This window comes from Orcinus orca, chromosome 11 (genome assembly GCF_937001465.1).
Source record: "Orcinus orca chromosome 11, mOrcOrc1.1, whole genome shotgun sequence".
Classification (NCBI taxonomy): Eukaryota; Metazoa; Chordata; class Mammalia; order Artiodactyla; family Delphinidae; genus Orcinus; species Orcinus orca.
This window is the reverse complement of record NC_064569.1, coordinates 1,539,832-1,551,996: the sequence shown is the minus strand read 5'-3', so window position 1 is coordinate 1,551,996 and position 12,165 is coordinate 1,539,832. Positions and strand designations below refer to the sequence as shown.

At 56.2% G+C, this 12,165-nt stretch overlaps 1 protein-coding gene across 11 annotated transcripts in view; it reads left to right on the top strand.

The window, feature by feature from the left end:
* Positions 1 to 12,165, top strand: part of CACNA1C (calcium voltage-gated channel subunit alpha1 C) — a 462,295-nt gene that overhangs the window by 362,263 nt on the left and 87,867 nt on the right. For all 11 annotated transcript variants that reach the window (XM_012539272.3, XM_049694801.1, XM_012539283.3 and 8 more), the window contains exons 12-13: positions 2,828 to 2,988; positions 3,815 to 4,040. In XM_012539272.3, coding sequence (XP_012394726.1) covers positions 2,828 to 2,988; positions 3,815 to 4,040 — 387 coding nt within the window. The remainder of the gene's footprint in view (positions 1 to 2,827; positions 2,989 to 3,814; positions 4,041 to 12,165) is intronic.

The following is a 12,165-nucleotide window of genomic DNA, read 5'->3' as shown; positions in this document are numbered from 1 at the left end:
TGTAAATGAGCTTGTCTCTATTCAAAACATTCTTTGCAACTACAGTGTAACCTATTGCCGACTTAAAAAAATGCACAACGTGAGGGTTGTGAGTTAAGTCTTATTCGGGGCAAAATGAGGACTACAGCCCGGGAAACAGCATCTCGGAGAGCTTTGAGAAACTGCTCCTAAGAGGCAGGGGAAAGTCAGTACAGATGTGATTCTTTTGAAGGGGGAGGGAAGTACATAGAACCCAGCGCATATTTTCTGCAGAAGGTTTCTGCTCGTCTCGTGACGGTTTCTGCTCGTCTCGTGACGGTTTCTGCTCGTCACGGGCAGCAAACGTCACCGTGTAGGATCTTAGTGTTTTTGTAAACAAGAGGAGTTGTTTTTTCCCGGAGCGCAGAGGGCCTCATTCCTGATCTCTGCCCTGAACTCCTTTCAGGGGGTGTCGAAGGTCAGCAGCTGCAGCGGCTCGTGATTTAATCCTCGTGGAGGTAGATGGCAAGGGCCAATTGGTAGCTGACGCTATTTAAGATTGGATATGAGTTTGTCCTGAAAACTCATTTTTCAGGGGGAAAAAAAAGTCTTACCAACTTTGTCTGCAATATCACCAAGCTCAGTCGCAGGAGAGAAGCAGGTCCCGCCCTGGCGAGAGCAGGTGCCTAGCGCCGTGGTCCAGCACCGCCGGAGGCCGCCCCCCCCGCTAGGGACCACCTGGGCCCCTGTCCCATTGCCTTGTCCCCCCTGCGCCCTCCGCCACCCCTGCTGTCACCCGGTGGTGTGTCTGGAGTGTGGAAGCCTCCACAGCGCATTGGGAACCACCGTCTTCTGACCCCCAGGCCTTTCTTCTCCATGTAGCGACTCTTCCCACCAGTAGCAGCAAACGTCCCTGCCAAGGTTTGGTGCTCCCTGGAGGTGGCGTCCCCGCCCCCTCAGTGACAGGGGTGAGGTCAGGTCAGAACACCACCCCCTTAATCCTTTCTTCCCTCCCTGCCCTGCAAGCCAAAGCCAGGTCCTCCTGCAGCTCCCAGGCAGCAAGGCCCACCTTAGACGTGCCCCTCGCCTTCTAATCTCAGAACAGATTTCAGCAAAGCTTTGGCAGCAGGATTTTCCACGGACCGTAGGTAACAAAGATAACAGAGTAGAAATAGAAATAAAGCCAAGCTCTCCAGAGGGCCGTCTGGGGCGTGTGGAGGGTCCTGACGACAGAGGCTTGAGCCTGGGGACCTGGGGACCTGTGACTTCATGCAGATATGAGTGCAGGTGTCCAGGACGACAGCCATCACCACCACCCCCCACCTTCTGTCCCAAAGCGGAGGCTCTGTCCTCAGCCGCCCGGTGGGTATATCCCCACGGACGTAACCTGCAAGTACCTCAAGGTGTTTTCCGGCCGAGCCCCCCTCCGCAGGGCGCCCGTGCTGGTGACGGCCTCCTCCAGACACCCCTCCCTTTCTCTCTCCCCTGCACTCGTGGTCAGGGTCAAAGACCTGCTGACTCCGCCTCCAAAGTCCACGTCACCTCACTCTCCTCCTTCCTTGAGTAGAGCTGTGGCCTCCATCGCCTCCAGCCCGACGCTGCCCATGGCGCCCCTCTTACCGTCCCCCAGCTGGACGGTGACCGTGCGGCTGCTCTTGTTGTGTTTGGTTTTCTGGAATCAGATCCCCTCTCGATACAGGGCCCCCGCAGTCTCCCTGGCACTCCTGTCCTTCGCTCCTCACGTGGTGTTAAACTGGTAACTGTTTGGTCAACGGAATTACCAAATATATCTGCATATTCCCTCGGTATCAGGAGGATGAGATTGGGGACAAGCTGTAAACCCGTCCACCACTGAATCCTAAAATGTGAGCGTTTCCTTGGGGTCATCCGGCTTCACAGTTGTCAACCATGGTTACACATGAGAACCATCTGGGGAACCTTAGCAAAGAGCAACGGTATTTGGGGGTTATTTAAAAATTACTCAACCCCAGACAATCAGATTTCACTGGGTTGAGGCCCGGGGCCTGGTGTGTTTTTGTTGTGTTTTTTAAACTTTCCCCAGGTGGTTCTATGCACAGCCAGGTTTGATGAAAGTCCCTAACCAGAGGCCATGGGGGCGAGTGTCCTGCGGCCCAGGTATGAGCTTTCAGGGCCCACGTATGGCGTGAACTTACGTGTAGAGGTGGGGGCAGTCTGCCCGTTGTTCTGAACAGAGGATGTAATCTCGAAGGACTCCACAGCCTCCCCTTCAAGTCAAGCACTGCTGGTCCAGATTCACCTCCCACTCTTCACGGATGAGGCAGCCAGGGGAGCGCCTGGCGCCTGGGCTGCAGGCGGGAAGAGGGGACGCCGCTGGCTCTGCCCTCACCTGGTGTCAGTCCAGACGCCCAACTCCAGGGTCCTTGGTTTTCTCCTGAAAATCGGGACAACGCCTGCTTTGCAGACATGTTTAAAGGATCTGGGAGAAGGCATGAGAAGTGCCGATATGGTACCAGCCAGACATGGGTTCGCTGATGGTAACCATTACTAGTCCTAGTAATACTAGTCTTACGACTTGCAGTACTACTTCTGGTGATGCCGTTACTGTGAAATTAAATAACCTCCCTTCAGCTTCAGGCCAGACCCTCACACAAGGCTGGCCTTGCTCGGGGTCACAGGCCAGGGGGCCACAGTCCCCGAGGAGCAGGGACCCCCCCAAAGCCCACACCACCAGCCACGAGCCGGTGACCTTGGTGGGACGCTCGTCTCTTTGGCCCTGGTGAGGTCGGGCCAGTTCAGGGGAGCGAGGTGGCCACCTTGGGGCATGTCGGCCGGGGACCTGAATTCACAGCCGCCTCCCGCCCCGTCCTCCTTCTCTGCCCCTTTGCAGCCGCTACTGGCGCCGCTGGAATCGGTTCTGCAGGCGGAAGTGCCGCGCGGCCGTGAAGTCGAGCGTCTTCTACTGGCTTGTCATCTTCCTGGTTTTCCTCAACACGCTCACCATCGCCTCTGAGCACTACAACCAGCCCCACTGGCTCACGGAAGTCCAAGGTGAGAGGCCGCCCGGCCGGCCTGCGTTCCTCGGGCTGACTCGGCCCTGCCCCGGGGCGGGGAGGCGGGCCGCGCCGGACACACCGCGGCCTGGCAGCTCGTGAGCCGCTAAAACGCACCAGCTCACGCTACAAAGACGGGGCTCCCCTGGCCAGGCGACACCCCCCCGCCTGCCCTGGCCGTCACCGTTGGGTCCAGGAGACACGGCCACGAGCTGTGGCTTGTTGGGCTACATCAGATCTTTGGCTGCCACCCCTCCGCCCCCAGTGGGTTTTCAGTACCTGGGGCCGCAGTATGGCCTCCAGGTGTGCTGGCCAAAACCTGTGAGGGGCGGAGAGCACAAAGCCAGGGAGAGGACGAGTGTGACCTGAGCACAGGGAATGTCCTCCATGGCAGTGGGTCCCACCACCCCTCCCTGGGCCCCGGAAGGGATCTCCCTGGCCAGAGCCCCGGAACACGGCCTGGACCCGGGGTGTCTCCCGGAACCCAGGTGGGGCTCGTCTCCCGGTGACGAGGGCAGACAAGGACCCCGGCTCCGGCTCTTGGCTGGTCAGTCTAGGCAGAGGGCTCCCCCTCGAGCCTCACTTCTCGCCTCTGGAAAAGGGGCGTGGCAGCAGCCCTGCTGCCTGGCAGAGTCGCTGTGAGGGGCAGAGGGTGCGGGGGGTCGGGGCCGTGCTGGAGGTTTGCTGCGGTTGTAACTAGACCCCTCCCCACCAAGTCCACGCAGCGAGGGGCGTGTGGCGGGATCGAGCTCTGGGGTTTCCCCGCAGGGATCCGCCACGCTCACCTCCTCTCCCCACCCCGTCCCCCGTGCGGGTCCCCGCAGACACGGCCAACAAGGCGCTGCTGGCCCTGTTCACGGCGGAGATGCTGCTCAAGATGTACAGCCTGGGGCTGCAGGCCTACTTCGTGTCCCTGTTCAACCGCTTCGACTGCTTCATCGTGTGCGGCGGCATCCTGGAGACCATCCTGGTGGAGACCAAGATCATGTCGCCCCTGGGCATCTCCGTGCTGAGATGCGTACGCCTCCTGCGGATATTCAAGATCACGAGGTGCGTGGCCCGTCGTCCCCCCGGGGACCCAGGGGAGGGGAGCCGCTGTGTCCTGGAGGATCTGCCCTGGGCTCGCGTCGTCGCCAGATGGCGCCTCCGTTAGAGGGTCCTTCGGCTGCTCACACAGACAGCGCAGGGGTGGCAGCCGCGGGGCCTCCAGGGGCATCGGGGACCCAGGCTCCTCTGTCCCTGCTTCACCAGCCCCGGGCCTGCCCTCCACCGAGGTCACAGGCGGCTTCCGGAGGCCGAGCCCTCACCTGTGGGCTCGAAGCAGGAGAAGGGGCTGCCGGCTCCTTTCGGGGCTCCCCCGGAATCTCACCTATAGCTCAGCTCTTGGGGCCGCCCGGCCTCTAGAGAGGGAACCTGCTCTTGTAGCTGGGCTGTGCTGAGCATGTGCAGTATGAAAGGCAGCCACGGGGCCTCGACACGCCCCCGCCACCCGCCGCCTGCCACCCACCCGAAGGCCGCGGCCCCCGAACTCCCCCGGGACAGGCGGGGCGGGGACGGGCAGCCACTCCAGGACAGCACGTTTCCACCGTGTTGTGACCCATTCTGGGTGGTGAGACCAGCTTATTGGATCACGACCATCATTTTTATTGAGAGATAATCCACATACTATGTAATTCACTCTTTAAAGCGTCCAGTTCAGGGGTTTTTTATGTATTTGCAGTTTCGCAGCCATCACCATAGTCCCTTTTTAGCGCGTTTCCATCCCCCAAAAGCAGACCCCACGCCCCCTCTTCCCTCCTCTACCCTCCCCTCCAGCGCCCATCAGCGCCTTGCCTCCATCTCTGCAGACCTGCCCTCTCTGGACGGTTCATGTCCGTACGACCTGTGCTGCTGTGTGACCAGCCTCTTCCACCTGGCCTGATGGTTTCAGGTCTCCCCCATGTTGTCCAGAGATCAGCGCTTCACTCCTTTTTCGTGGCTGAGCTGTATTCCACTCTGATTCCTTTTCGTGGCTGAGCTGTATTCCACTCTAATTCCTTTCTCGTGGCTGAGCTGTATTCCACTCTGATTCCTTTTCGTGGCTGAGCTGTATCCCACTCTGATTCCTTTTTCGTGGCTGAGCTGTATTCCACTCTAACTCCTTTTCGTGGCTGAGCTGTATCCCACTCTGATTCCTTTTTCGTGGCTGAGCTGGATTCCACTCTGATTCCTTTTTCGTGGCTGAGCTGTATCCCACTCTAATTCCTTCTTCGTGGCTGAACTATATCCCACTCTGATTCCTTTTTCGTGGCTGAGCTGTATCCCACTCTAATTCCTTTTCGTGGCTGAGCTGTATTCCACTCGAATTCCTTTTCGTGGCTGAGCTGGATTCCACTCTGATTCCTTTTTCGTGGCTGAGCTGTATTCCACTCTAATTCCTTTTCGTGGCTGAGCTGTATTCCACTCTGATTCCTTTTTCGTGGCTGAGCTGTATTCCACTCTAACTCCTTTTCGTGGCTGAGCTGTATCCCACTCTGATTCCTTTTTTGTGGCTGAGCTGGATTCCACTCTAATTCCTTTTCGTGGCTGAGCTGGATTCCACTCTGATTCCTTTTTCGTGGCTGAGCTGTATTCCACTCTGATTCCTTTTTCGTGGCTGAGCTGTATCCCACTCTAACTCCTTTTCGTGGCTGAGCTGTATCCCACTCTAATTCCTTTTCGTGGCTGAGCTGTATCCCACTCTAATTCCTTCTTTGTGGCTGAGCTGTATCCCACTCTGATTCCTTTTTCGTGGCTGAGCTGTATTCCACTCTGATTCCTTTTCGTGGCTGAGTTGTATTCCACTCGAATTCCTTTTCGTGGCTGAGCTGTATCCCACTCTGATTCCTTTTTCGTGGCTGAGCTGTATTACACTCTAATTCCTTTTCGTGGCTGAGCTGTATTCCACTCTGATTCCTTTTTCGTGGCTGAGCTGGATTCCACTCTGATTCCTTTTTCGTGGCTGAGCTGCATTCCACTCTACGGATAGGCATCACGTTTTGTTTATTCGCTCACCTGCTGGTGGGCGTCTGGTTTATTTCTGCCTTTTGGTTCCCGTGACTGATCCGCTAGGAAGCATCGTGTTCAGGTTTTCGTGTGGACGTATGTTTTCCCGTCTCTTGGATACAAGGAGCAGAATTTCTAGGTCACGTGATAAGTCTGTAGTTAAGGTTTACAGGAAGTGGCAAACTGTTTCCCAAAGAGACTGGACCATTTTACATTCCTACCGGCGATGTACATGGGTTCCAATTTCTCCTCATTCTCGTTTTTAATGGAAGAATGAAATAGGGTGGACAACATCGGAGTGCCTCACGTGAATGTAAACACGTTTCACAGAAATCCCCGGGATCGTGCCTGGGTCGCAGTATAATATGTATTTCTCACCGTGGGCTGTGGTCTTCCTGGGAGGGGCACGTCAGGAGCACCTGAAGGGGAGGGGTTCCAACTGTGCCCCCAGAAGGACAGGCCTCCCACCCTAGAGTCTGATGCGGGGAGACTGGGTGTCAGTGAGATCCTGCTGGGAAGAGTGGGGTTGGTATCGCCCGTGCCAGGCCCTGGACTTAACCGTCTCTGCAGAGTCTCCGAACTTGTGGGGAGACGGGGGGTGCTGCAGGGCACCTGGGTGTGACTGTTCTCTTCCCAGTTCCCTCAGCAGCCCCCGTGCCCCAAACACACCTGCTCCCATGGGTTCGTTGAGGGTTAGGGTGAGAAGAGGCATTTAAAGAGTTGCGTTCAGTGCCAGGCATAGAAGTTCTTGGTAACCGAGTGTTCACTGTGACTCTGATTGTAACTGTTGTCATTATCAGGAGAAGGAAGAGGGAGGAAAGAGCTAATGGTGACACACACACACACACACACACTGTGGCTGTATTTGGTCGTCTGCCGTGTACACACTGTCCAGCTCTGAGAGGCAGGAAGTGGACTGCATGGTGTGGGCTGAACCTGGGAGAAGCAGACAGTCCAGCTGGGGAGACGGAGTCCACTCCTGGGAGGCAATGAAAGGAAAATCTAAGACAGAATGGAATGAGCTGGCAAAGTAGGCAGGGGCGACATCTGCTTTGGGAAGCTGGGGACAGGAGAGCAGCCCTGGGGAAGCCTCAAGGTCAGAAGACAGACTCAAAGTACAGGCAGGAGTTACATCCCCAAGTTGGATACTCCTGGGCAACACTTGCCTCGCCCCCGCCCCCGGAAAGAGCTCTTCCTCAATGTCTGAATATCTTGACGCCCCAGAAAATCCTCGGTTCAAAATGAAAGTAGTAGAAACATCGTGACAATCCTGGTGAATGTGCATCAGCTCTCGGTCTGTGCCAGACAGCCTGACCCCAGTGCTCGCCTGCGTCTGACCTGTAAATCTTCACCATCACCTATAAGAGGGGGTGCTGTTATCATTAGTCCCATTTTCCAGGTGAGAAGACTGAGGGAGTTCAGTCGCTTGCCCAGGGTCGCAAAGCTGCTCAGGGGTGAAGCTGGGATCACCAGGCTCTGTGCCCCGACCATGACCGTGGGCTGCAGGGCTGATGGCTAAACTCTCTTGTCTGTCTCCAGAGACAAGACGTAAAGGATTTTGACTGATTCTGCTTGCTCCTCCTGGGTCAGCCAGAGCTATTTTTAATTTGGAGTTTCAGGTGCCTCTTAAGTAATTCTCAAAAGTCCACACGCTTGGGGCTTTGTCTGTTTTTTCAATTCCTAGAGAAAAGAATTTTGCTCCCAGATATTCTCATGGCATCTTGAAGAGACCTCACATTCATTCTGTTTCTAATCAACAATTTATCTATTTCTAATCTGAAACTATTGCCAGGAAGCCATTTTTAAGTCTGTCTTTATCAGCGAGCTTCCTGAAGCCCCTCCACAAGAAGGACTAGTGGCATTTTCGGATCTCCATAAAATCCGTAAACAGAAGAATTTCATGGTCTAATTGGAAGTTACTTTGGCAAAGGCCATCATCTTCCTGTTTTCCAGTCTCCAAACTGTCTGGGGGCTTTTGGAAGACAGCAAAGAGTCCAGGTGTTGGGGAGTCCCAGGCCCCCTCCTGAACCTGGTCTCCAATACACTCCAGTGGCCAGAAAGTGCCTAAAATAGGGACTGGGGGGTGGGCGTACTGGTCCCCTGAGACAGGTCAGCCTGGTCCTGCCATCAAACAAGTCTGCTTCTCCCTCCTCTTTTAAAATCTCTTGGAGGAAACTTTGCGCCATACCGCTACTATTTTTAACAGCGTTTTCTGGACCAGTGACTGTGATTCTCAGACCTAGATGACCTTCTCAGGAGAGCTCATTAAGGACCCACCACTCTAGAGATTTCAGCCAGCAGCTCCTGGGGAGCGCCAAGCCAGTGGCCCAATGGCCTCACTTTGAGAAACTCTGGCCTGATTTTCTGCCGCTGCCCTTTGTCCTCTTCCTTGTCTAAAAACAGGAAGAGCTCCATGTGTAACTGGGGACTTGATTCCTCCCTCCACTCTCTCCTCCAGACGGCAGCCCCGCCCCGGCGAAGACGGTGTTTCTGATGGCTCTGCGCTGAGAAAACTCATAATGATAAAGACCTAATAGGAGTCCAGCAAAGTTTTTAAATTGATTTTAATTTTATTAATTCCTACTCACCTGACCACATTCGAGGCTCTTTATTTAGAGTGCTAGAATCCATGGAGCCCCTCCCGTAGTTCCAGGCTGCCCTCCTCCCACCCAGGGGCTGTGGTCTAAGGGCCGGGAACACCGATCTAGACCGTGGTTCTCAGCCATGACCTCATGGCCCTTCAGTATGTCCAGAGCAGCTCGACAGTGTGTGGCAGGTCACTTGTTATTACTAAGAGCTAAAATACCAAAATCTGTGAATGGTTTCTTTTTTTTTTTTTTGCGGTACGCGGGCCTCTCACTGTTGTGGCCTCTCCCGTTGCGGAGCACAGGAGCACAGGCTCCGGACGCGCAGGCCCAGCGGCCATGGCTCACGGGCCCAGCCGCTCCGCGGCATGTGGGATCTTCCCGGACCGGGGCACGAACCCGCGTCCCCTGCATCGGCAGGCGGACTCTCAACCACTGTGCCACCAGGGAAACCCCAAATGGTTTCTTTTTTACATAGCAAATACAAGTACATTCAGTATTGCTCTTGTAACACCCTCACTCTTGGTCACTTGCATTCCTGAAGGCTTTAATGAACGAGCAAGAACCGGGTGGGTTTACAGCTGATCCGTGGCCCCTGCGGGAAGAGAAGCCGTTGGTTTATGATGACAGTGAGTTGCTAGCCTGCTTACATTTTTGTGGCATTTTGTCAAAATCTGAGCGTGCCTTAGGAAGTATACAGCGTGTAGGCATATCGTCCATCCTGTGGGTCTCATTTTTATATAAAGAGACTGGGAACCCTGCGCCAGGCTGTCCGCTGATCACTGAGTATTCACAGTGCTATGGGTGGGGAACTGCAGGGTGAGAAGGGCCGGGCACCTCTGGGAGAAGAACAGAGAGGCACGCACGCGGCCGAGACCTTTGTCGTCTTTGTGTAAATGACCGCGGGCCTTCCAGCTGCGTGACGGATGGGGCTCTTTCTCCTGCTTTGGGGCTCTCTGGGGCTCTAAATGTTGCCCGTTTCAACATCTAGTTTGCTGTTTGTCAGCCCAGCCTGACCTTCACTCTATGAGGAGGAAGAGCTTCAGTTTGCTCAGATCTGGGTGTGGCCCCGAGGTACTAATTACGTCTCATTTTTTATACAGTTGGTCTTCACGTGCAGCACAGCCCCTCCAGCCCTTGCTGTTTTCCCTCTTAAACCCTAAATACTTCTCTTTCTTCCACCGCTCTTCCCCCGCAGCTCCCTTCGCCGTCCCTGAGGTGTGAGCTCAGACTGACTCAGCACAGACAGACTCACTGGGGAATCGTGACCACACAGGGGCCCACAGCCCCGAGGTGCGAGCCTTTTGCAAATCCTCCAGACTCTGAGCTCTCCATGTAACTGCCGGTCTGGCCACGAGCATCAGACCCTCCCGGCCCCCTTCTCAGGGCCCCAGAGAGGCTCTGAGCTCCTCACGGGCCACTATTATAAAGGTAACTTTGGCGTCCGCCCAGTTGCTGGCCCGGGGCCTATGGAGAAGGCAGCTCAGACGCTAGAGCCCGCGGGCCGGCCGTCAGCGAGGAAGGTGCTTATTCTCGGGGGTTAAGGAGACAGGGGAGGATGACGTCTGGCTCCCTGTCTCACCCCGACACAACCACAGGGCCGACTGGGGACTCTGAGAGGCTCCCAGGAGCCCCGCCTAAATCCCACGGTCGAGGCCAGGACACCCTGCCAGTCGTGATCAGCTCACATCCCCCAGGGGGGTTATGTCCCCAGTGTGACCGAGGCCTCTGACGCAAACAGGGAAGACAAGGCCTTCGAGTTTGTTGCCCAGGTGGGGTTTGGCTCGAGAGTGACGGACATAAACTGTGCATCCGGCCCGGGACAGAGGCAGGGTGGGGACCAGCAAGATCTCAGCCGGCAGGTCTGGCCCGGGGTGGGCAGGACACGCTGCTGGGGAGAATGATTCTGAGCCACGGGAGGGATGAAGAGAGACCATGACCCGAGGGGGATCCGGCAGGGGAGGCGGGTCTCTCGAGCGGCCTGTGCTTCGGGGGCTGAGACCCCCAGTGCTGGAGGGTTCTTCTGTGCACGTGGGCGCACGCGGGCATCATTCTGAAGAGGCGGGGCTTGGCTTTTCTCAGTTTCTCTACAAGGTTGAAGACCTTGAGTCCTTTGTTCTGCTGGTGCCCGCTTTTCTCCAAAGCGCCTTTTTGGCGTGAGTGTGTGTATTTCAGTCTTAATCAATTAGGATGAAAGCCCCCTTCGACGGTGCATATGCCGTCCACCCTCCAGTTCACCACCCACCAACCTTCCTGGAGGGAGAGGGACCCTGGGACACGGGGCCACAGCGGTCACAGACATCAGGAGCAGACTGGCATCGAGAAGGACAGAGGTGCAGGGCCTTCCCATCGCCCTGCCCGGAGGCTGCCACCCGGCACCTACAAGCCTCTTTGGTATCAGTGTTGAGGAGAACACACCCTATTCCCTGCCATCTGCCATGGTGAGCCGGGCCCCAGATCCCAGCCGTCTCCTCTGAGCTCCGCAGTGTCCCCACAGCGATCCCCGTGTCGGTCTTCCAGGGAGTGCACGTAGGGATGGAGGGCCTTCCGTCCAGCGGGGGGGTCCCTCGTGACGCCAGGCCACTGGCACCAGCTCTGCTCGGTATTGCTCCAGAGGCGCAGAGCACAGGTGGCAGGCCACACGCGGGGACCTCCGCCCTGCCCTGCTGCACGGGAAGCAACAGGAGGCTGAATGCACGCAGCGCCCACAGCCACGACCTGGTCCAAGGGCAGCATCTCCTCAGCCCAGGTGTGTCCGTGAGCAAGTGAGTCAGGCACTTGGGCGCCGTCTGGCTCGCGAACCAAGGCTGGCAGGTGCCCTCAGACCTGCGGCCGCTTGTTCTGAGCCCCCGGGGGGGACGCTGTCCCCAGGAGAGACTCATGTTCACACTGCTCTCTGGAATCCTACCCAAGCGTCTAGAAGCCACAGCGACCCTACTTTCTATGCAGCAAACTGAGGCATCATAGACGTTTTTTCTTTTTTCCTTTTTTTGAATCAAGGCACACAGCTGGTCCTTGAACAACAGGGGTTTGAGCTGCGAGGGTTCACTTCCATGCAGATATTTTCGCGCTGCAGGTCTACACAGTCCGAGGTTGGTTGGATTCGAGGACACGGGCTGTCGAGGTATTCTCGGATTTTCAACCGCCGAGGGTCGGTGCCCTAACCCCGTGTTGTTCAGGGTCCACTGTAGTTGACATATAACATGATACTCGTTTCAGGCGAACAACATAATGTTTCCATATTTGTATACATTAGGAAACGATCACCACAGTCAAGTTAACAGCCATCGCCACACACGAGTTTTCTTCTCTTGTGATGAGGACACTTTAAGCTCTATTCTCTTGGCCACTTTCCAGGGTAAAATCCAGTGTTGCTGACTGTGGTCACCGTGCCGCGCCTCACGTCCCCAGGACTTATTTGTTTTATAACTGGAGGTTTGTAGCTTTTGACCCCTGCACCCAGTTCGCCCACCTCCCCCCCACCCCACGCCTCTGGGGACCAGTCTGTCCTCCTGACACATAATAGTGTGACGAGTGGTCTGGTAGCCACGGGATCAGAAGTGACG